This window comes from Diadema antillarum, unplaced genomic scaffold (assembly GCF_040938485.1).
Source record: "Diadema antillarum isolate AM-2024a unplaced genomic scaffold, OU_Dant_1.0 scf00000004, whole genome shotgun sequence".
Classification (NCBI taxonomy): domain Eukaryota; kingdom Metazoa; phylum Echinodermata; class Echinoidea; order Diadematoida; family Diadematidae; genus Diadema; species Diadema antillarum.
The window spans coordinates 2,299,423-2,325,693 of NW_027270893.1; the positions used below are offsets into that span (position 1 = coordinate 2,299,423).

The 26,271-nt window shown below is 38.6% G+C and overlaps 1 protein-coding gene across 1 annotated transcript; it reads right to left on the reverse strand.

Moving 5' to 3' along the window:
- Nucleotides 1-860: 860 nt before the first annotated feature.
- On the reverse strand, nucleotides 861-25,818 carry LOC139707945 (sushi domain-containing protein 2-like). Its single transcript, XM_071619969.1, has 17 exons — nucleotides 25,812-25,818; nucleotides 17,777-17,895; nucleotides 16,688-16,795; nucleotides 15,441-15,680; nucleotides 14,631-14,777; nucleotides 13,276-13,447; nucleotides 11,286-11,549; nucleotides 10,593-10,905; nucleotides 8,862-9,006; nucleotides 7,869-8,017; nucleotides 6,529-6,800; nucleotides 6,058-6,216; nucleotides 5,089-5,265; nucleotides 4,369-4,514; nucleotides 3,593-3,719; nucleotides 1,801-2,034; nucleotides 861-1,072 (listed from the first exon to the last, which is right to left on the reverse strand). The coding sequence occupies exons 1-17, from the start codon at nucleotides 25,816-25,818 to the stop codon at nucleotides 861-863; spliced, it is 2,991 nt and encodes a 996-aa protein (XP_071476070.1).
- Nucleotides 25,819-26,271: the final 453 nt, after the last annotated feature.

Consider the following 26,271-nt stretch of genomic DNA (forward strand, 5'->3'; position numbering starts at 1 on the left):
CGTGATGGACCCGTTATTTGGAGGATCGAGGCGGCCACATACTGATTCTGCACCAAGAACACAGGAAGAACTTTATGTAGCACTGCCTGCTATTATACAGCCTACGTGTACGTCATTAAGCGTTAACTGTTTGTGACCTACGCGCAGACGCACGGGCGGAAAATTCATTGCACATGCCTACCCAAAAGAGCGAGTACGATTATAATATGAAGTTATAGTGCAGGAAGTCCGCAGAGAGTTATGTTCTAACATTATGACAATCATTTGTTTGTTTGTTTTTTTGCTCATATTTCACAGTTTCCAATCTCTCAGAGGCATAATCATTAACCTTGAGATTACAATAGTCATAATACAATCGACCTTGCTTTGATAGGTCGCCGTCACTCGAGTTGAACATTCCGTTAAGTCGAAGAAAAATGTTCCCCAGATATATACGATCATGTTTTAATTCTATTGTTGAACTTATTCCTTCGAAAGTCGAACATCATGTAGGATGCTCTTCTGCTCCTTTCGATGTAATCTAGACTAGGTTGAATTTAAAAGTTATGACAGCTATACTATGATAACAATGATTGTGGTAGTATTGATAGTAAAAATTATGATTGTGCCAATAATCATGTGTGGCGACTGAAGAGAAGGAATGGACACCTCTGTCATTTTATATGTAAATAACGATGAAAATTCAGTGTGTATAAGCAACTGTTATATTTCATCAACTATCAAATCAAGAAAGTTATTACATAATAGCATCACATGCGAGTACTGCATGAAATCATTCACTAAGAAATTCATCGTCGATTTTTTTGTTCTTGTTTTTGTTTTTGTTTTTAGCCGCTGTTTTCTTTTCTTCAGGCGACTGTTTATTTACCTATGCATTCATTGTCTCCTTCAGTTCCAGTCCATCCCAGAGTGCCGTCCTCTCGCATCTCACACCTCCTAACCACCGAACCTGTCAGGATGAGGTTGCCAAGGCAACCCAAAACGAGCTCCGCATCTTCGAAGTACAAGTTGGTCGGGTCGGAAGGAGTCCTCGTACCGTTCAGGGGAGTTGGCATATTAGGGCATGCATCTCCTGTGGATAGAATGCGGATAATTATGTGTGCGGATATGAAACGGTCTCTATTTCATGTTCAGTTTGAAATTCTGAAACTATGAAAGTAAACAAACAAGTAAGCAGATTAGCATTATCAACATTACACGATGTCAGCAGCCTCAGCATGAGCAGGAACAAATATTACTGAGTCTACGAGAAGGGTCTCATTAAAAAAAAAATAAATAAAAAAAGATGTTGTAGCAGCGACTTTTGCTTGAACACCAGTTGTCATGGAAACAACATGTATCAAGCTTCCTTATTGGCTGTTTGTATGGGAAGTTGTCGTACCATTAAACGTTGCTATCCAAACATCTTTTTATGAAATGGGGAACAGATCTTCTGAATCTAATCACACTGGCAAATATTGTAAAGGATCTTAAGCTATAAACTGTCTTCATTTACCAATCGTACCAATCGCAATCAGAAACCAGACGATTTCATTACCATCATTGCTCGTAATTTTACGTCCAAGAAATATATTGCAATCGGCACTCAACATATAACTCCGAAATTTTTATCCTCGTGGTCAAAACTATATAATAATGGTAATAGCAGTTATTTGGATGAATGAAGCAACGAATGGTCCAGCTGTTGAAAAGGACAAGCAACCAATCAAAACGCAGAATTCTATCAAGCACAACTGTTTCGTGACCACGTAGTGGGAATTTGCCTACACATGACGTTTAGTACAAAGTGCTCCTGCTCACGTTTCTGAATGGTGTCGTAGCTGGTTTGGAACGCCGTGTACGTCTGGTAAGTAGCATCGGCCAGGGTGGGGTTGAGGGATACGGTGTAGTCGAACAAACACTGTTCGACACCGTAGCACTCGTCGTAGCTGTAGAGGCCGACTTCGAGCGCGGGCACGAAGGAATTGTTATGGTAGGAGCTGTGTTCATTGTTCCCCGTGTAGTAAAAGAGCTGATAATCCTCCTCGATTTCCCCTTGGAGAGTATATACAAGTAAAATATGCAGGGGTGGGAGGGGAGATAAATTTCATTAAGAAATAATAATCATAAAAACAAGATATTATCAAGCAGAAGGGTGAAGGTTGAGGTGTCAGTTTTTCTTCAATTTTTCTCCCTCTACATCTCTTTACGTTGTTCGTTGATATCATAAATCAGCAGTTGAAGAGTTTGCTCGCAAAAACCGATAAGTCCATTTTTGAAGATTTTGAAGTAAGGTCTATGTCTTAAAGTACAAGATAATACCTTTTAAATGATGTATTGGTCAGTACATAAAGCTATATTTTTTGAAGTTATGGTCAAAAGAAGCGAAAATTTTCTTATCATTCTCTCTATTTTTGTTGACCTTTAATCGCAAATATCTCCATTTGGCAAATACGGACTTATCGTTTTCGGGGAACAAACTCTTTAGTTGCAATCTTACAAATTTCATTTATAGAACTCAATTCAATTCAGTTAATTTATTTTCACATTTCTCATTTATTGGAATTACAACAGAAACAATAAAACAAGTTCTTTTACCTTGTTAACATATGCAAAAACAATCGATATACATGGCAATGGCACAGCAATTGTAGTAATAACTGGTCGAAATTGAAATGGGAAATGTAAGAAAATTCACACCTCAAGATTAGCTGTACCTTCCTTGGTAGTGTGTTAGGATCAGCAGTTGATGTTTTTTGAACCTCTACACATTGTTCTTGACATTTCCGCACCGAATATCTTAATTATTCGGGGTTATGAGCCTTATTAGATAAGTTATGTGAACCCGCCTGGCAAGAGCATGTTAAAGGGGATGGCTAGTAACTGATCAGTGGGAATCATTGGGAATGCTGGGGATGATTGTTCCAAACTTGTGGGATATTTAAGAGTACATTATGTATTTGTTGTTCGAAAATTACTTATTTCAGAACGGTCTCATATTCAAGTAACGTGCAGTTTAATGCCCCGTCACTGTACAGGCATGCTAACCTGAAAAACATTAAATTGCATATTACTTGAATATGAGACCATTCTGAAGCAAATAATTTTCACACAACAATAGATATATGATGTACTTTTAAATGAATCCCACAAGAATTGGAGCAATCATAAACCAGCATTCCCACTGATTCTCACTGATCAGTTACTAGCCATCCCCTTTTAAGGACTAGAATACCAAAACGTGTGACTTTCCATGTCCATTCCGAACCTAAACTAATCGTATTACATGCATGCATGTGTATACAATGTACATTGTATATCAAAACAGATACAATTACGATTTCTTAATTTTGTTACTTAATATCACATGTGTTTTGTTAATCTACTTTTTTGTTATTACACTGCTTACACATTGTATATGATTTTCTCTGTTTATTTGATGGAAATGGAAATAAATTTGAGCTTTGAACTTTGACGAAAATGGTCTTTTATTTATATTGAATGCCATAACTAATAGATATCAACTTTTCACTCTTTCTTTGTTTGTTATTTGGGCGATTCTTTTATTTTTGCACTGTTTACGAGACGAAGTGACGTCACAAAAGGAACTTACAGGTGAGGCCAAAATTGTGGATCTCTTGGTCGGTGGGGTTGTCGCCAAGGAGTGTGCCGTCTCGTCTCACCAGGTCATTGTCAGCGTTCCCGTCCATGTTGCCAAGAAGTCCATGTAAAAGGTTGGGCTGTTTGAAAAGTTGGGGCGGGGGGGGGGGGGGAGAAGAAGAAAAGAATGATTAATGCTTGAGACAAACCATATAGCCTCTTCAATAACACCCCTCCATCACCGTATTCGTGTTTCCGTCCATGTAGCCAATTAGCTCCCCAATTAGTAAGCTCCAAAGTCTATATGATTCTGCTTAAAGAGCTCATAGAGAATAAATGAATCAGTTCGCATCATATGTACTCGGATGATGTCAAAAATTCTTATTCTTATTCTATATCCCAGTTCGTTGTCCTTCCTATTCTGCCCCTTCCCCCCCCCCCTCTCTCTCTCTCTCTCTCTCTCTCTCTCCATCGATCTCTGTCTCTACCATCTCCTTTTAATCGTTGTAGCTGTTTAGTTCTTTGTGTTTGTTTCAATTCAATTCTATATTCATCATCTGTTTACGTCTGTCATTACTGAACAATATTCAAAGTGTAGCTTGTTTCTTTTTGAAGTTAATTAATACATTTGTATCATCTTTATATAGGCCTACTTTTGTATACTGTGAGACCGTAATATATTGACTAACACAGTATTACTACTAAAGCCATATAAACAAGGAAAAATGGCAGCGTAAATCCATTACATATGTCTAATCTATTCAGTAATTCAAGTTCGTAACTGCGTACGTTTAGCGTTGATGGTAGGATTGGTCGCACGGCCAGCATGCCTTCTCTGTAGGAGACGTAGATTCCGATGCCAGTCGTTTTGAACATTGCAATGGCCCCGATGATCTCTACATTTCGCTCGAATTCGGTTGCACCGACAGAGCAGCCTGGGAAACAAGCGAAGACAAGTCTAGGACGTTCGATATCTCCCGACATGCAAACACACTGCACAAGAGCATGTTTCTTTCTGCTTGTGATTTCACAAACATAAATTTGAATGAATAATTTACATGAACTATTCTTTCTGAATTGGCCTCCTTCGGTGCAATTTATGACATATCATATTTTTGGAGAGTACTCTGTGTTGTCAGCCTGTATTCTTACACTCCCACCATGTTAACACGTCTTCGTAATGCACTTTACAGATATTCACATACCCCAGTATCAGGCTGTTTTTAATGATTATTTTTGTCTTAAACTTTTCTTATCACATTGTTTGGTCTTTACTTAAAGTTGTCGGCATGCGAAACCTCGCTCATTTAATCACCAAACACATTTCTGGCCTCCTATTTTTGTGTTATCAACCAGCAGCAGAACTATTAGGTACAAAGAACAGATGGAGGGAAAAAAAGAAAGAAAGAAAACAAAACGTCAAAAAAAAGTTCGGGTAGAAAGAGGGATATATATAAGGGAAGGCGTGTCCCAATCAAATCCTGACGTCATAATAGAGCACTGCGTTACCTTGGAGGTCGTAGAGCGTCTGCTGTGAGAAGGAGACCTTGCTGAACGTGGATGTCTCGCCCGGAGGTCTGCGGTAGATGGACATCCCGTTGTTGGGGCTGGCCTCCATGAAGATCACGTCCGAGTCTTCCGCCTGCATGGCCACCGCCGAAAGCTGCGTGACGGCAATCGGGTTGCCTGGTAACACGGACAAAGCGAGCGCAGCGACCGCCCAAATAAGTTGCATGTTGTGAGTAAAGTGTGTGGTGGTTTTTTTTCAGTATCAATTATCAATGACGATTATGATTACATGTTATTTCAGCATGTTGCGTTGTCTATTTCTGATTAGTAATGGGATCCATCCCATGTCAGGAAAAATGCTTCGCAAAACAATACGCAACAACGTAAATGCTTTGAGTGTCTTCAAAGACTGCTTTCCTTTGTAAGTCTCGAGCAATAATTTCTTTATTGCATTGTAAGTTTGCTCGTTTGTTTTGTGCTTGTCTTTCACTGAGACATCATTTCGCAAGTAAACCAAACTCGACTAAATACAGTGAAATGCGAGAATAGCCTTTAACCCGTTGAGGACGTGTCCCGAGTATACTCGGAAATACTGGGAAATGCGTGTTGTAGCAAAATCAAGCCGTCCTCAACGGGTTAAAGAGCTAAGATGTATCGCATGAAACATTTTACAGCAACTTTATTGTGCATATTCACCAAAAACAGATTACCTTTAGTCAGAATCTGGTTAGGTTAGCATCTGCGATGGTAAAAGTTACGATTGTTGACCGCAAAGAGGTACTCCATTACGCCTAGTATTCACCCTGCGTGTTAGAATCAATCGGTGTGTGTCGACCTGACTTATACTCTAATGTTCAGCGGCACGATTAGAAATACCACAACAGCGTTGCAAAAAGACCCTTTCAAGGGTTATAACTGGTATGTTTGTTTGTGTTTTTTTTTTTCACTAGAAGGCGATAACGCTCTTACCATCGGCGTTCTGCGATCGCACCTGCCTGCCCTGAAGCTCGAAGCTGAATGCCCCAGTGGAGGACGAGGCATACCGGAGGAGGGTGAACTCGCCTAGACCGTTGAACGTGTAGTTGAACCGATCCATCGTAATGTAATGGGGATCGCCGAATGACAACGCTGTTTAAAACAAAAACAGTAACAAAACAAATAAGACAACAAAAAAATCATGACTTGAGGCTTAGACTCCCCCGTCTATCTTCAAAAAATACCCATACATCCATCCTTGCGGTGTTCAGTTGAGACATACCAAAACTATCTTCATTCTTTGCTCCAACACTTCTCAATATATGTGATGTAAGAAGAAACCTCAAACCACAAAATCAAATGGTTGGTAAGAATGAGGAAAAGGTCAGTAGGCATCATTACAGTAACATAGCGTTGTCACATTAAATATTATCAAAGGTAGGTTGTAAAAGAGATTTCTCTTACCAATGTTTGGGGGCTCGTAGCCGCTACAGTCCGTGGTAGGCCTTCGGGTGCGGTATTCGTAGCACTGCGTTTCCGTGGCCCACTCGCAGCAGAACTCTTTGGCGATCAGGTCGTTGGTCCAGTGGGACAGCTCGGGCACCAGGTCGGCCTGTCTGTACGGGCTGGCTCCCCGGATGTGCGAGCGGGCTGACATCCCAGCATCCTTGGTGTTTCCGGCGTACATCAGCAGGCCGTTATTGTCGTAGCAACAATTCGTCCCCGCTCCTTCATTCCTAATCAGAGAAAAAAAAAAAGGTAGAGAAGGACAGAGAGTGAACCAGAGAAAAGACGAGGAAAATAAGAATTGTGCCTATGACCTATTGACCGATTCGGGTTCGTTGAGGGCAGCAGACATTTCATGGCACTGCGCGCAGCCATAATGGGTGTCTCAGCCGACCCCCCCCCCCCCCCCCTGCTCTCCCCCACCCCGGGCAACATGTTTATCACGCACTTGTAACAAAGGTTAGCGCACTAAGCAAGCATTCGCGCACTCAGTACGAGACGCCCATTGGCTAAAGCAGTTTTTCATTCTGCGCGCGTGCTAATGTAGGGAGAGGGGTAGGGAGTGGGAAGGGGGGGGGGGGTCGGCTGATACACCCACTATGGCGCTGCCCATGCCAAAAATACACATAGCGCGTCACAGAATCGGTCAATACAGCCAACGAGCTAGTGCACAAGGCCCATTAAGAAAAAATAGGGCCACGAGCGATACGGTCAACCAGCTTCACACTAGGCTAACAAGGCCCATAGGCTCGACACATGCACAATAATCCCACGAGCTCGAAACTATGCAATCAAGGCCCATGAAACCTACATTACTTCAAAGGGCTTAATGTACGCAGTGTCGGTCTTGTGCGTCTCATTTGCCTAGTGTCGAGCTGATGGGTCCTTTTTTCCTATTGTCAAACTCGTGGGCTGTACGACTCATGGACTTTATGACTCATGGTCCCTTTATTAACGTGTTAGCACTGGAAGGTGTCAGGGTTTTTTTTTTCATAATTTAATTGTGTTTCGTGAAGTCATTCTAATTTGACGCTTACAGTAAACTGGACATAAGACATTGACAATCAATATTGGCCATCTTCCTTTGAGCTTCCCTATAATTCATGGCAGCTGAGGTCTCCTTCCTAATGGAGAAAAATAAAATTGTGAAATTCAATGGATAACAATGATTTTGTAAACCAAAAAAGAAATAGTTTCAACATCACCATGATCACTGTAGATTATTGAGATTATAGAGACTCAAATCAGAATTCGATTAGAAAAAATGATCAATCCTTCACGAATCTGTTCGTACTTACGAGGCGTAGGAGCTAACGATGCAGTACTGGGCTTCACCATGGCCTTCACAGTCCGACGTTTCACCATTTTCGAAGCAGTCGATGTCGACCACGAAGGCGCCGATGTCATCCCTTGCTTGTTCGACGTCACATGGGCAGGCTGGTAAGCCCTGCCGTGCGGTAGATATGTAAGAAAAAAATGGGCGCTTTTCAACTCTTCAGATCCGGAACTTCATTTTCTTATTGACAGCAAACACACACACACACACACACACACACAAGGATCAAAAACTGTTTAAATCCATTAACCTAAGGAATCAGTACCAAAGGTTTATTTACCAATCGGTTTATACATAGTGGTATTGCTTTCTTCCGAACTTTATCCTTTTCTTTGCCACTTTTTCAACGGAATTTCAACATAATAATTCAATGGATTCAGAAATTTGCCAGCCACGACACCACGTTCACACGAATATTTGAGAATATAATAACACCACAGTTGTGAACATGGTAGATCAAGCTCAGTAGTTATTGTCTCAAAAATACTGCACGTCTTTAATTCATTGTGTATTATTTTAGCACACATGATATCATAATTTGAATTGAAAATCAGCTGAACTCCAAATCAAAATTCAAACCCAAATTCAAACCCAAACTTGTTGAAAAAACCCAAACAAAAGTTGAAAATCATTCCAACAAAACGAATGCCAAACTTTTACTCAAGACCTAACTCAAATCCATAACTCATGCAAAAACCTATACTCGAATCTAAGCCCAAAGCCCACCCAAATTCAACCTTAACCTCAAGCTCAAATTTAAAAACTCATATACAAGTCAAAATTCAATCTCAAATCTAAGCCTAAACGCGACCCAAATTCAACCTCAAACTCAAGCTCAAATTCAAAACTCATACACAAATCCAAACTCGGATTGAAATCTAAGCCAAAAACGAGACCCAAATTCAATCTCAAATTCAAATTCAGAACAGAGGCAAAACTGAAGTTCAAATGTTACGTTTTGAAACGATGTGCCCTTGCTGTCATCTTCTGTGATCCAATCGTTGCATTTTTCCACGGCCCACTGCTCGGGGGCGTCCTGGTAGTCTTGTTCCAAGAGGTATCCTAGAGTGTGGATGTCGCTCCAGAGAACTCGCGTCACACTGCAAAATGATGAGGAGGTGCAAAATTGTACATCTGTTCTTTTCTTTATTGGAGAGATATTAGATTAATGATTAAACAAAGTTTTGTTTGTCTACGAGAGATGATTGTATTGAGGCATTTTATAGAGACCTCTTTGGACATTAAAGAGAAGAATGCATCTACATAGATACAGAAAAAAAAACATAATATCTATACGTTGTATACGATCACCTCTCGTCATCTAGGACAATCTATGTACAATTGTAACAAAAATAATCTTCCAAATACATTTGAAACAATGTTGCAAAGAAATCAATCCGTTCACAATTATCGAACACGGTGATCAAATGACTTCCATTTGCCATTTCTGAGAACTTTGTTGGCTCAAAACTCATTCATCTACGATGGGCCAAAGTATTGGAATTCACTTCACAACAATATTACAACAGCTCAATCTCTGAACTCCTTCAAGAATAAATTAAAATCATTTTTATTGAAATCTTACAACATCCAACTGAGTTAGTTTCTACTTATCATCTCAGTCAAGTCATCATTCTTTTTTACATAAGTCCCCCTTCTAATTATGTTCCTGTCTGTGTTCTAAATATAACGATGTGTCTATTCTCTCTTTCTCCTGCATTCTTACCAACATAATTACGTATAAAAAAAAAATGTTTTGCATTATATTTAATCCAGCTTGTATTTCATCACTTATTTTACATTATGGAATCCAGATTGCTTGCGTCCATGATGGCACGTGCTGTAGTTTCCCCCTTTTTCCCTTTTTTCTCTTTTTCTCTCTCTTTTTTTCCCTTTTCTTTCTTTTTCCCTTCCCAATCATCTTGATTTCAGTTGACATCGGTTCGTTTTATTTTGTTTTATAATGCTGTCTTGCGTATTTTCTGAGGGTCATATATCGTACAAGCTCTGCTTCTTAGTGGGACCCTCCACTTCCATCCTCATCCTTAATTGAATTGTACAACTGTATTATACGCTTTATGTATATATTAACAAAGATGCAATTGCATCTACTTCTCATTTTCATAGTACCTTGTCAAATTACGTTCTGCAAGTATTACAGATATCCTGTACATATGCACTGTATATAATATCTTTGTTTATTTAATGGAAGTGAAAATAAAGTTGAATCTTGAATCTTGAATCTTGAATATAGATTAGAGAGTGCTAATTTCAAAAAGTGGCACGTCCTATCGATTTGTTGTTGTTCTCTTACTAGTTCTGCCAATGCGTCTTGAATTATATAACGGAATATGACCTCTACATCGACATGTTCTCAATATTAAGAAAGTAAATAATTGAGTATGTTTTCGAAAACGTTGATTCTCACCCTCTCCCATCCCCAACCCCCCCCCTCCCCCCCCCCAAAAAAAAAAAATGAAAAAACGAAAAAGGTGAAATGAATAGTATGGTTATTGGATTCTCATCTTTGCCATAGTTACCCTGAAAGTGAATAAACGATATCCATTATGATGATATGTTTTTGTACCTGTAATGATGTCTTTCTCTACGTTTTGGTAGGCTTTATTGTTATCCCTACGAGTATAGCCCGTTACGTATAAATAAGACAGGAGAAAAGTCAACGAACTCTGCTGATGTAGTGGTCATTTTGATGACGCCAAACGCGTTTTCTGACGTCACCCCACTCTGTGCAGTCGGCTCGAAATTCAGCTGGCCCTCCTGGGAAAGGGTGTTGTTTGAGATGAGATAGACTGTCTCCCAGCGCGGCCCGGCGCTCCCGTCCTCGCGATAGGCCAGGACGCTCGCGGTCAGCATGTCGTTGGCGCCAAAACTGGATGTGTCGGGGGTCCACGTGATCCTCAATGAGTTGCCCGCTGTCCGCCATGAACTGGACGTCGAGTCTTGTCGCGTGATAGTAGGAGTCACTCTAGCGCTCTCGACTGCCGGATAGAAGTCATTGCAATATTAAGATACAATGTATAACGCTGCGGCGCTAAAGTAGGCCACGAAAAAAGAAAGACACAAATGTTTTGTTTTGTAACGAATGCAGGTATAATAATTATAATATATCTAACACAACCCAAATGTTGACGCTCTGTCATAACCAAAGTGCCAAGTATGTTTTTCAACACTATATATTTATAAATCACAGCATTCAACGTAAATTTTGCGTTTTTAGTTATCCCATTATGACGCAAATTTTAGCTCTTTAATTTTTACAAATCTAGATGTTTTAAACTGCATTAAACATACGGCCCCTAAATCAATGTAAATGGTTTCTCCTGTGGGCGAGGGGGCGTGGCAAAGGGGTGATACGTACTTAGTGAATACGATGCCGATTTCCCGCTGGAAAGTTCTGCGCCGTGCTCGATGACCACCACCTCGACTTCGCCGACCAGGAAGAAGGGCATGGGGACGCAGTAGGCCTCTTCGCTGGACACGACGGTGGCGTTGACGCGCTGGACCTCCTGGCCTTCGAAGGTGAAGACGCACGAGGTGATCTCCCTCGAATCCCAGCACGGTCCGTACAGGTAGACCCTCTCTCCTCCCAGCATCCCGCCACGAGTTGGCGTGATTGTAAGATCTGACAAGGGTCAAGTGCAGAAAGACTCTGAGAGGCTGTTTCATGAAAAGCTAAAATCTATCTCGAAAGTTCATTTCAATGACCTTAGGGGACAATGTTGAGATCAATCTATTATCAGGAGTAAGGAACTGTTTCACTATTTTAAAGCCAATTGGGAAGAATGATTTCTGCCCACTTTGCATGGCGCATTATAGTATATATCTTGAATGTTTTTATGTATTCGTTCCAATAAGATTTGATCTGAATCTATGCCAACTTTGGGTCATTGTTTCGCTCGATATAGATCATAAAATATTATATTGGTGAAGTAGGGCCCTGGAACGCGTTTGGGGAAATGTTTGAGCCCTCATCTGAGTACTCTATCGCCGTATGAACAAATCTGAACTCATCTATCTCAAGAGTACAAGTTAGACATGTCAGAGCAATATACAGTGATTATGGAAACTCGATATAAAGAGATTTGCTATAACAAAAAACCTGATATAACAAACTAATTTCTCCTGTCCCAATGAATTTATTTCCTTTGTTTTGTATGGTTTATTGACTACTGATGTAATAAAGTATCTGATAATAAAGATGTTTTGGTTTGATTGTTGTCTTAGCATGTTAATACGAGTTATGTACATTGATTCACGGCCCCATTGAAAAACAGCTTTTGCTGATTTTTTTTTCATCCCTGGTTAAAAAAAAAATGAATGAAATGAATTGAAAGAACAAAAGGTCTTACGGTCCCAAGGATCCCGTTATACTGAGTTTCCACTGTTCCAGTAATTCAGCTTGCAACCTGGTACCCCTCCCCCCCCCCTCTCTCTCTCTCTCTCTCTCTCTCTCACCTACACACACGTTTTTACACACACACTCACTCTATCTCTCTCTTTAATACTCTATTTCTGCTACCCCGTGCCTTTCTTTCTACCTTTCTTTATATTTCTTTTCTTTTTAATTTACTTCCTTTCCCACTTCCTTCTTTCTCGTTGTCCATACTAACATCCCATGTTTGGCATGTTTGGTGTGTCTATCATTGTCGATCCCTCTACCGATGAATCTGATATCAATACAACTTATATAATATCTTCTATCATTATATTAATTGTTTTCATTGATCAGTTATCATCATTTCACAAAACATATAATATCTTGGGAAAGCGGCTGGGTGTTGTATGGAACCGCGAACCTGCCACTAGGTGCCGGCGGAGAGAAAGCCACTTACGGCAAGTCGCCTTGTAAGAAGATGCGAAGGCTGCTTGGATCTTTACCTCACCTTTGCTACCTTCACTTCCCCTCCCCGCTAGACGGCATTGCGCCTCGAGTTTGTAAAGGTCGCCAACTAGTCACAAATTTACTGATCAGCATCTAAACACCTAAACAAGGCGCTGTAGCGAGTTTAAAGCAGTGGCCTTCTCGGCTCTCCCTCTTTTTATAGACAACACGCCTAGGCGACTCGAACCTGTCATCTACTGCTGCTGCTGAGCAGCTTTCCGCGCAGCGACACAACAACCAGGCTATTCCTGATTGCCGGTAGTGACACAATGAGCTTGGAACAACTCCCAACCTCCCAAATGCAAACATTGTCATATTGAGTAGTTCAAGGCATATTAAATGAAAGCAATATATTATTCAAAGGGGTGAACTCACACTTGAGCCTTCAACCCTCTGAATAATATCTTGCTTTCACGCCTGGCCAAGGCGAGTCGACAAGACATGTCGTCGTGTAAAAGCTTCATACCTTTTTCGTTTCCGCACGTTGGGTCTATGACGCTGCCACCATCCACTTTGAAGGCAAACTGGCCGGCCACGTCTACATTTGTAGACGTGGGCAAATCTACGAGCTGAGCATCGTCACGGGAGTACGGTTCGAGTATGAAAGATCTTGTTCCCAACTGCATGTTAAAGCCGATCTGAGATGGACGAATAAAGAGAGGAACGCGTCATAAGTCTGGTTGCGATGATTCAGTTGGAAAGATTACGATCTCATAATTTTGAGGTACGGGATTCTTGCTCAAGCTATTTAAAGGAAACCAAAGTCCAAATATGAATGTGGTTTGCCTGAAAGCAGTGATATAAGTACAACACATCTGTGATAATTCGGCGAAAATCTGACAATCGATTCACAAGTTAGGAACTTTTATAGTTTCGGTGCAGTCGTAGATTGCTGGATAAGAAGACTATCGCAGTTGATGGTGTCATTTTGAACAACAGTATAAAGAAATATAAGGAGATTCGACAATATTTCATTGTTCATGAAAAGTAGGAGGTTGTGATCTACACATCATTTAAGTGAAAACGTGTGAATCTTCAACTTCAATTATGATAAATTTTGTTTTCGATGTAGTGAATGAAACTGGATTAAACTTTTACCGCTCCGTTTGTTTGAATCTAGTCTGATCTTCAATGTTAAAATGAACATGACTATTAGACTTTTGGGGCTAGACTTTAGATATGAAGAATGGTAACTGTTGGTACGTGATGTAAGGAACTAGCGAAAGCAGTTGATGGGACTGAGGAAATATCTTGCCGACACGAAAATGCATGAAGTGATGTAAGTACGAGACAACATCAAATATTGCTCAACTATTTATTCTTTAAAAGCTACATTTATGACATTTAAGCAGTATTTGTATTTGATACAATCATAATTATTAGGCTCCCCCACACATTACGTTAAGATTACAGATATTTTTAGTAAATGGTTGCTATTTTTTCAATCTCTGTTTTTTTCATGCAACTGCATTCTGCGCCCACACCTGCACCTGCACTGCACCCACGGTAACCATTGTTAACACTGATATTTTACTCCGAGAGAGTTGTGTCGGCGGATAGTTTTTTTCTTCTTCTTCTTTATAGTATAGAGGCCTCAACCATTTCAAGCTAAATCTTTTACGATAATGGTCTTCTGTATCCGATTTTCTCTGTTATTTACTGAAAATGATATCTCATTGTATGTTTCTGTATGTACACTGCTCAATACACCTGCTTATGTGTATCTATTAATTGAATTCGGAAATAAATCAAGTCAAGTCAAAATTGAAAATAAAAAATAATCAAAAAATAAGGAGAGTAACGTGTAAGAGGACTATTCACCAGTGCAGCGCCAGCCCCTCCCGGGTCAAGACCAGTTTGCTCATCTCCTCCCATGATAGTGCCTATTGTCCAATCGATGGTGTCGTAGAGAAAGAATACAAAGGATTCCTGGCCATCAGTCACTAGCACAGCCTGGAATGTATCCGTCTGTTTAAAACAATACAATAAAAATTATGAAAGTAATAATAATAATGTCTTCTTTATCCAGGGAAGCCTTTTCAGTGCTGCCACTGCTCTATACCAGAGGGCCACGCCATTATCATAACCAGCACGTTGCCAGGTACCCATTTAGACCTGTTCACCTGGGTCGAGAGTGAAGTGATGGGGTAATTTTACGTTATCCAAGGACGTATGGACTGGGCGGGAATCGAACTCGGGTCCTCTGATTGGGAGTCGGGAATCTTCTCCACTGTTGTATAACACCCCCATGAACAAAACACATAAGCATATTTATTCTATTTTATGATACACGTATATCTTCTATCGTCGTTCTGGTTCAGGTCGATGACTTTCATAAAAACACTGCCTGTAAATGTGTACCGGCTTACGCAAACAACATGCTTGTGAAGACATGATCAAGACACGTAAAGAGCTGCAGCTAAAGACTTACCCCATATTCTGGCAAACAAACAAACAAACACACACACACACACACACACACACACATACACACACACATACATGCATAATAATAACATTCTTCATAACAATAAGGGACACCGGCACTACGGTTGGTTTTGTACAGCGTTTATGGACTATCTTGTATAGAAAACTAGTTATGGTAAGGTGAGTTTTTTGTCACCAACTTGCCGGATTTGCGCCGTTTTGGTGCTCATAGAACGAGACGTCCTCCCACGTGACAATGATGACGTCAGCCGCTTCGAAGTTCATGTTGCTGCGGAAAAAAGTTTGCACCTCTGTGCTGGCTCTGGTCAAGACGGCCGAATCCGTCGTTTCCCGGTAAAAGATGTTTCCCTGCGTGGTGATGTCCACGTCTGACCAGAAGGGCAAAATGGCATCTGGTTGTTCATCGTTATTTCCATCGCCATCCTACAAATACGTCAAATCGGCAACGGGTGTACGTTACGAGCTCACGAGATCACGAGTCATACAGCGCACTAGTCGTATAGCCCAAGAGTTATTTATCCCAAGGGTCATACAGACCACGATTCATACAAAGCAAGATTTATACATCAGCCAGTGAGTTATACGGGCCATGAGTCAAACATCCCACGAGTTATACAGCCCGCGAGTCATACAACCCACCATTATACAGCGCACGAATCAAGCAGCCTACTAATTGGAAATCGACCCATGAGTGTACGTTTGGAGCTCACAAACCCAGGGGACATGCAGGACTTGAGTCATACGACCTAGAGTTAAAATAGTCCAAGAATTATACAGCCCACGAGTCATACAGCCCAGAAGCTAGATATCGACCCTTCCCGAGGTTTCTCATCTGTAAATAAAGTGGACTCCTTCCAGGATGAGTTGTCAATCTTACTGTCTATAAGGAGTGAAATATGGATTAAGTTTGTACAGCCCACGAGTTATACAGCCCAAGAGTCATACAGCCCACGGGTTGTACAACCTACGAGTTATAATTATCTTACATTACTCTTCACTGAGCAATGTAGGGAGGGTTTGATTAGTTGTCTCCTCCAATCTTAACTTTAAATATACTCCAGGGCCTCTAATTATTGTGCATGAAATGAAATAATTCTTATTATCAAGTAATTCTGCAGTACCTTCCCTTTTACGCTTTGTGCTATTTCAAGATACATTTTTCGTTTGTCATTGTACCTCGTTGACGTGCGGGAAAGACAATTTTACAATTGGCAACATTGTTTTACTCTCTTGATCAAAAATATGTACCTAAACCTGTAATAACCCCGGCAAAACAGATCAATTAAATAGGAATATTACAATCGCAAAATTTAACAGGATTGAGAAGTTCACAATCTCTACAAACACAAATAAGTTCTTTGAATATTGTATAGCATGCCCGGTAAAGCTAGTTAGATGTAATGTACTGGCGAATTCAGGTTTGCACTTACAAGGTCGTAGTAAAATGGCAAGTTTCTAAATATAGATGGAGTTGGGGAAGTTCCAGAATACTCGAGATTGGCGGGCTCGTTGAACGTCAAGATGCCATTGTCATTAATCTGTAAGAGAAAATAGGAAATTATCGTGTGATATAAAGAGTTTAATCACAGGACGAATTAAGGACATTTTCTGAACATTTTAAAGTAAGTCTGTCGTCAGATGAAGCGACATAAAACCTTTCCAGTGATACTAAAAGTTTTGCATAATAGAACACATTCTTGAATTTATACTTTTAATAATTCGTATTGTGTTATTATTTGTTTGTTTTTGCGCAAATATATATTTATATATTATCATGTCTCAAAATTACAAGAATGCAGTGAACTCCTTTTCTGATCAAAATCTTAAGATTTCACACCTTCATTTTAATTAGTTCAATAATTAGGTCAATAAGCAAAGGTCAATTGCTAGAAGAAAGCAACATTAAACATACATGTATTATGTGCATTCTAATATCTTTGGTTTACACACAAACACACAAAATATTCCTACACCTACTAAATCATCATATCTTGATAGATGTAAGATCATATTTTAACACGCATATTCATCAAAAATCATGCCGGAATGTTGACACCATCCAAGGCTTTTTATTCTTATGTGTTTTCTGCAGTGTGCTAAGGTAGAAGCAGTGAATTTCTCTCATAAACGACTCGCCTTGGTGTCTCCATGCAACCTGTTCCCTTCGAGGGGCTTCAATGTCGTAGAAATTTAAAATGAGAAGTGGAGAATGTAAACTAAACTCCCTCAACTAAAACACGCATGTGGCCTTTTCATGCAGTCATTGTATAGGCAGATTTCAATATGGGTTTGCGGGTTTTTTATCATTTTTTTTTTCGATTACAGTGGAAACTCGATATATAGAGATATTCTATAGAAAAATACCCGATAAAAACAAACTAACTTTTCCGGTCCCAATGAACTTATTTCCTTTGTTTTGTACTGTCTATTGACCATTAACATAACAAAATATCTGACATAAGTAACAAATTGTTAAGGATCTCGTTATGCTAAATGTCCACTGTACTTTAGCCACCTACTAAAAGTTCATTGTAGAAGTTTTCTCCAAAAGGAAAATCCTGCTGTAAAACAAGCGTCTGGTAGATGTCATTGTTATTGGCCATAGCAGAATCCCCATCACCTGTGCCATAGGGATACACTGTAAAAAAACACAAAACAAGCAAAAAATCAAAGTTCCATTGATTAAAGGCATTATTTACCATTTGCAGATGGAAAAAAAAAACCTGCTTCAATGCTTTGAATAGTTCTAAAATGTGAGTTAGGGATAGAAACAACCAATTATGATGTATTTTTTTTGATCAATATAATCAATGTTAAATATTGTTGAATATAAAAAATGTGAACAATATCATCACAATAGTTTCTCTAATAACCCGTTTATATAGTTATGGTTAATTTAGTAAACTGTATATTAATTTATATTTTTGGCTTTATTGCGAAATGTTGTGTGTCGGATGTTTTATCAGTAAGATGTTTTGCATCAATGTGATAACTCGAACATTTTTTTTCAATCACTGTTCCCAATGATAAACAATGTCTGTAAGTGCGTGTGTTGCGGATGGTACTGTGTTATACTTCCGTCCTAAAAGAACAAGCACTAAATGTACAAATCAATCATGTCAATCAATCAGAGATGCGCGTAAAAACATGCTATAAGTTTGTGGTGGAAAGCCCTATCAACTGCATGATTCTCTTTTGCATTCTAGATGCGCTTTCTTTTTTACATTATCAATTCATGTCAAACGAAAACAAAATATGGAGTTCCGGCCGTCAGTGGCGCAAATAAACATCATCAACAAAATATCATACAGAAGCAACTGGAAGGTAACAGCTCACAGCACGTGCAACAGAGGATGTAACTAAACATAGGCCTACGTCAGATTGTTTTGCAGCATACATGTTGCAGACGCTGACGTAAAAACAACGCATGGCGACATTGTTTTTTTTTTCTCTCTCTCTTTTATATGTTTTTTTTATCTTTCATGGTTCGTTCATCAGCTGTTTGGTTGTTAGATTTTTTTCCCTAATTCCTCTGTCTTCAAATCATGACGTGTTTGTTTTTGATGTGCAGCATGACGGGAAGCGGGGTGGGGACTTGACCTTTATGTACATTAGTTATGGGTGCATTAGGGAATAGAATGTATCTATTTCTTCCTCAATTTATGTATATAATTATTATATATTTCGATATATGTAATATATATATATATATACATATATATATATATATATTCTTTCTTCATGCTTTGGCTTGTACACTGACACTCTTTTGTTTTAATTGAAACACATGAAATGGAATGAAATTACTTATTGTTTGATCGTTTGATTCGCTTACTTCTTTTCGGGGGGCAATCGTCATAGATTTCTTGAGAGCTATGCTCAGATAAACTTTACTTTTGGAACAAATACAACCCCCTCACTTCATAAAGAAGTCAGCGTTAAATCGTTACAACTCCCTAACAATTTCTTCGTGGATTGATGTCATGATATTTGGTAAGCAATTGTGTGAATGCAAGAAGAGGAATTATGACGCCTTCACGGTTTCACTTCATTTGTTCAAATATATTTCATTTCATTTCATTTCATTTTATTTCATTTATGTTCTTTTCCAACGAAAATGCTATTGCAGTGAAATACTTCGACATAGTTGTATAATATCATTACAACACTATGGATATGAAAGGAAAATACTGTGAACGGAAATATAATTGTATGCTGTCACTAAAGTGTTGGAAATGATAAGAACTGTTAAAAAAACAGGGCTTGTAATTAACTAATTGTACATGTGACTTTGATCGATGTAACTGGTGTCTGTGAATGTTCTCAGTCAGCCAGGTAAAGTATCACATGAACATGACGTGAAACGTCGCTACTCCAAATTACAAGTAAGTCCAGTTGACTAGATTTACCGATATAGTTCATTTCTACTTTGGTCCAAATTTATTGATATCCTCTTCGTCAATTTGACAATAGAGTGGACTTAACCCATGAAGTTGACCTGTAATTAACTCTTTTACGTCACTATAGTATCCGCTCCATTGTTCAATATTAAAAAAGGTGTATATATCATTTTGGTTTACTTTGGGTTTATTCGTATCCGCTCCCATGTTTATACATCATATTGGTTTACTTTAGAGATAGCATGACTTGAGAGCTTTTGTGATAGGTATCACATTTACGATATCCTACGACAGTAGAATTATAAATTTGGGGAACTGCGAGACAACACGCATCCCCCGGTATTCAGTGTATAATGTAAGAAAGAAATAGAAGAATAACAAAGAATGGTACGTTCCGGCAAAATAATAAGGGATCGATTCATATTCATCACCAAACTATAGATAAAAAGAACGCTTTAACTCGCTGACATCTGTGTACACTAAATCTATACCCACCTATATAGGCATAAGCATGTATTGCGTTATCACAATGAAACATTATTTTATATATATTAGTTCATTACAGACAATAGATCGTAAGCGATGAAATAAAAACATGCTGTGTATGTTCATGGGTAACCTTGCTATAAATAACCATTGCCTACGGAAGCCTGCTGGATCATTAATAAAGTTCAGAGGGGATCGTAGAATCTCTTTAGATAACAGCAGGAAGTTACAAGACAGCTCTATGGTAACAGATTACTATATACCTTGTACTAGCTGCCGTACATCAAAATATAATCTTGTATTACATGATTTAATAATGATTAATTTTTCTTTTCGTACCGAAGTTAATTGAGCTTTCAGCTAACGTAGATCATGAATGGAATCTGAAGGCGCACGCTGTTTGTATTCAAATCGGTTAAATTGATAGTCAAGTCTGAATTTGACGAACGATATCCAGTATCAGACGCCATCTGAGGGCAAAATTTGAGCAGGGAAGTGTTGCTTGCATTATTTTTTGGATAACACGCTCTGGAACATGTTTAACCCTTTGTGTGCTCTGAGTGTTGATTGGCACATGGTACCTCATAGCATCGCACTCACTCTCTAGAGAAAGGGTTAAAGGACAAGTTCACCTTCATAGACATGTGGGTTGAGTGAATGCAGCAATATTAGTAGAACACATCAGTGAGAGTTTGAGGAATATCCGACAATCCGTTCAAAAGTTATTAATTTTCAAAGTTTCTGCTCAGTCATTGCTGGATGAGAAGACTACTGTAGCTTGTGATGTCACATGAGTACAACGGTATAAAGAAAGTATAAAGAAGATTCACCTTATTTTCACTTTTCTCGCATAACAAAAGAACACTCAACTTCTCTCTTTCAGAAGGCAAGGGGAATAATATTATCCTTAACATACATCAGTAACAAGTCAAAGAAATGTGCACTTTATTCAAAAAGTAAAATTTTGTGAAATTCTCCTTTTATTTTCATCATATCGTTGTAAGCATGTGACATCACACACTGAAGTAGTCTTCTCATCCAGCAGTAATTGCGCAGATACTTAAAAAATTCATACCTTTTGAACGGATTGTCGGATTTTCATCAAACTTTCACTGATGTGTTCTACTAATATTGTTGCATTCACTCAATCCACATGTACATGAAGGTGAACTTGTCCTTTAAGCGATATTCTCGAGAACAGGTGAGAATGGTGACTAAACAGGTGCAAATACAATGAGTCACCACTCAGGTATGCGCCCTGCATTTAAAGTTACTTGGCAAATTCCAGCAAAGTAGTAAACATTGTTAATTTCTTTCGTTGTGGTGTCAAGTGTCAAACTGATTGCAATCCATGATATCACTAGGCGACGTCACTCTATTTTATGACTTCCGTAACCTATGTAAAGCTGATTCCCAGTCTATTTGATAGACTAGCAGAAAAGTGTAAAATGAAAACCCTTTTTTTCCAAGCAGATCTTTACGCAATTTCTACAACATCAATCTATATTCCGTAACTTATTATGTTACTTTTTTCTCTTTTTGCACTTAGTTGAAGTCATGTTGCAGTAATTATGAGCAGTGAATGATAAATTTTTAAATTTATATTCATCATGTTCGTAAAGACTCGTTAAAAAAAAGAAATTTGAGTGTCACAAGTTCATGCAAGACAACACACCCAAGTCTCGTTTGAATCTGATACCACTGCAAATTCTAAGTTGCAGTGGTATTAATCATGGAAACAATAGATCAGTGAAACACACGGTGCACATAAAACCAAAAAACAAACAAAAACTATCAATTTTGCATCTATGTATGAAATAGAGAGGAGGTCCATAGTTCTTGTTCTGTACAGCTATTTAGCCTGCATCATGTGCTGTGTATAAGATAAAGACTGAAAAAGTCTACTGTAACCAAACATGTAGTCCCGCTCATTCACATTTTGTGTGAGAGCTTTCTGCTCGTCTTTCAGCTTATCGAAGGTTTAATATCATGGCAACACAACAGAAAAAAAAAAGTATTCATGGCACAACATAAAAATATATTTTCATCCAATTTCCTTCCCTCCCATTCTCTCTCTCTCTCTCTCTCTCTCTCTGTTTCTGTTTGAAATATGATGGCTTCTGTTAAAGGTAGGGGATACCTTTTACAGACCTCCCAAAATGCAGCAAAACATTAAATATGAACCTCAGGGGACTTGCTTAGGCCACTGCTGAGAAATTTGGAAGTCAACAGTTATCTACAATTTGAATAATGCACAAAACTCAACTACTCAGTAGTTCTGTGTGTCAGCCACACTTAAGCCTTTTTGTTGCAGTCTTCTGTATTTTTGTATCTATAAACACAAATCTAAAAGTATAAGAGCTGATGTAATAACATATAGAGTGTGTGGCAAGAATGTATATAAAAATGTTTGTAAGTTGTGATGAACTTTCTTCACAAAATATACATGATGGACACACATGCAGTGCATGGGTCTGCAAAGGTAGCCTAGTAATGTACTGGAATTTACGGTGAGCCCCGAAAAAAATTCAATTCAAAATCTAACGGTCAATAAAAATGTACTAAATGTTACCTTCCACTTTCAATACTTTATGGGAGTTTCTAAAATGAGAGTCTCTTCAACATACCACTGTATTTATACAACTCTTCATTTAAGGCATGCAAATGGGATTCCCTACCTTTAATGTCAACAAGATTTGTTCAAGAAATCTTACATTTCTTCAAGCGCAAAATGCAAATTACTTTTCTAACGTTCGCATTATCTTACATGTATGGTGCTTGTAAATTGACTTCTGACGAAAGCGACCTTTTACACATTAATGTCAAAGGCGAACGTTAATGCGAATCGTGCTTGTATGAACGCTAACATTAATTATACAAACGAAGAAAATGGTTGAAGGTAATTCTAGCATTATCCTTGACATTGACGTTATTCCATAAAAAGAAAGGGAATGCGAATGTGTAGTTGGTTATAGATTTGATATCAGTACTCTTATTGATATACGCTGTGCTTTTTGCATGCACAAGATATTATTATACCTAAGATGGAACAAACAGCAATAACAAACAAACTTGGGTTTAGTGTTGGTGTTGAATCAGCGTTCCTATGACATGTGTAATACACTACAATGTTCATGTCTGTATTAAACTATAATGTTGTGAACTATATTTTTAGCACACACAATAATAGCTTGGAAATATTTGTGATGTCTCTGTTTACTTGCTCTCCATGTGCATTTTTGGTGCAAATGAGATTTTGGTGTAATGATGCAGTATAGGCCTATACATGGCCATGTATTACAGATGGCTATGAACTTATGAGCATACAAAAAGGATCCGGGTTTGTATGTGCATTTTACGGTTATTTGATACATCAACGTGTGATATATTTTAGATAGTTATACTTCTTCTTTTTTGTTCTTATTTTTCAGTTCATGAAACAAATACAGTATTTTTCTATTGACGGTAGTAACAAAATAGATTCAATTCAAATCAATTTATGTGCATAATCTGTGCACATTATTTATGCATAGATATTATACATTAATATAGCAAATGTTATTTCTTTATCAACATACATGGATCACCTAAATACACATGCGCATTTAAATGTATCATCTACATGATATATGGTATGCGTATTATACAGATGTTTTTTTCTTCTTTTTATCTCTTCTTCTTCTCTCCGTATTCCTTCTTTAACCTGTTCGTCCTTTCTGAACTTGGGACAAATGAAGCAGGACCTGTGCTGAACGTAGACAGCTTCCGCTTGTGGGCGTGGCGAACTATAAAATGTTTGAAATTCGCCTTTGTGCCACCACGGTGTGGTATCGAACCTGTTAACACACGTGATCAAACAAGTAATTTTAAATCACGCAAATAGTCTCGTTATGTGCACTTTGGATATCTGAATATCGGTGAAGTAGGTAGCTAGACATTTCTGCGCAGTAATGTAGGCTATAATTTGCAACATGGCACTGTACTACGTTACGATATAGGTCTAGATCTAATTCAGTATCGTGCAAAGAATACTAGCAAGAAATATTGAAAGGTTGCCAGTGATCGGTAATAAATTCTGGATCGTGATTGGAATGGAATCATATTTCCAAATCACAGAGCGTAATGGTTTCCACTACTCGTTTGATAACCTCTAATGCAGTAACATACCAAGAATTGCTTATTTTATTTTAGCTCAGCTCAATAGAAACATCGTGTGCTATAACACTCCAATACAGAGCATTAATTAGTCCTGTAAACGCACGCGTGGTTTTTCTTGCAGATAAGTAATATTGTATTCAAAGTTGCGTGAATATATAAGCTTGGAAATATGTAAAATAAAATCCACATTGGTTAATGGTCAGAAGGCTGGAGAAAAAAGCGTTGTATGACGATTTGGGGAAAAATGATAAGCAAAGAAAGATAATTGTTTCAACTGCAACTAACAGATATGCTAACATCTGTACTATCCAGGTGAGATGAATATTTGATTTACATTCATAAGCTCAGAACGGAAAAAGAAACAGAATAGAGAGGTAGAAATATATTTCTTTAAATTACTCACGTTCGGCACTTTGTATTGTCCGAAGAGCACACGTGATTAAAAGACCGATTATCCATGTTGGGCCGCAGCGTCTCCTTCCCGCCATTTTGAAAGACACCAGAGATAATGTTCAGTTACGATCGGAATGATCAGCGTGTGATTACGCTTGTTTTAATCCACCTTGTTCACCAGTGCTATAGATACATTTGTAACGGTCGTCTGCTGAAGTCCAGCCGAGGAGAAACAGGCGATCCGTTAGGAACCTTTCACCATCCCAGCAAGGATCACACACGCTGCGTTATCTTCAACCGAATCCTTATTGCAGGTGCCCAATTTGCGAGAAAAGAGAAAAAATGGCGGCAACGCGACCACTAGTAAGCTTGAGGGCAGAGGGCATCCAAACTTCGTTTGCATACAGCAAACAAGATGATCAAATTTTTATGATAAGTTTGATTACAAGTGTGTGCACCTTGCCGTGCCATTGGTACAAGCGTTTTGGTAAACGTATAAATGATAGGGATGCAGACACTGGACCAGACCATTTTGATGCGTAGGGGGAGCGTTTACTCAAAGGGCGGAAAAGTTAATGGATAACGGACAGACTATGGAATGCCTGTTGAGTCATTATACTGCTGATGATTCGGACGGACATTATTTTGAAAGCTATCGTCTTCCGGTCAAAAAAAAATACTGGTAAAGAGGATTCTACCTATATTTAATTCTCTCCGACAAGTATGACATTGAACATCTGTAATAGTTTTTGTCACATATTCTGAAGACGATAAGATGAACGTCGTTTGTTAAATTTGGACGATACGTTCGTTTGGTTCAGATGAGTAAATGAATGTGTTGTGACCCATTTGCTTAGTGTTGGATCCTGGAGATGAAGTGTCCACCCCATAAGTGAAATTATTCTCTATCTCAGAATTAATTTTGACATGAAGAGATTAGACATCGAACAGAAAGAAGTCTGACAGTTATATCGAAAAGGCAAACACAAAATTGGAATGTCATCAAATTTCAAAGCTTCGCGTGATTTGATGACACAGTGACATCAGTCGTATCACCAAAGGAAGAAATGAAAAATATGCAATTATGAGTACCCCATGGGGAGATAATTATACTTACCTGACATGTTCTTCATTTACTCACGGACACATTCTTTACTTCTTATTCGTCTTTTTACTGATATGAATTCAACACGACTAATAACCTATATACTCAAATGCTTTACTGTGATTATTCAAAATTTAGTTAGCAGTGGTGATTATTTCACTCTTAAATTAGTACTAAAAAGTATTGATTACTATACTGCTGTTAAGTCTAAATAGAGAGAGCAGTCGTTAGGAGGTTCCTTCATGTTAAGAAATGTAGCCGGTGTGATGTGAATTTGAATGGTATCACTATTTTTCGAAAACCCATTACAAACTTCCATGATTTTTCATAATTTTCTTTCTTTTTCGAGATTTGGTTGAAACTTCACTGTTCTGCTATTCTACTCGGGTAGTCTTTACTTTATCAACCAATCAGATTTGAGTATTTAGGACATTACCACGGCAATTGCTCTAGTAACAACTGGCAACATTGT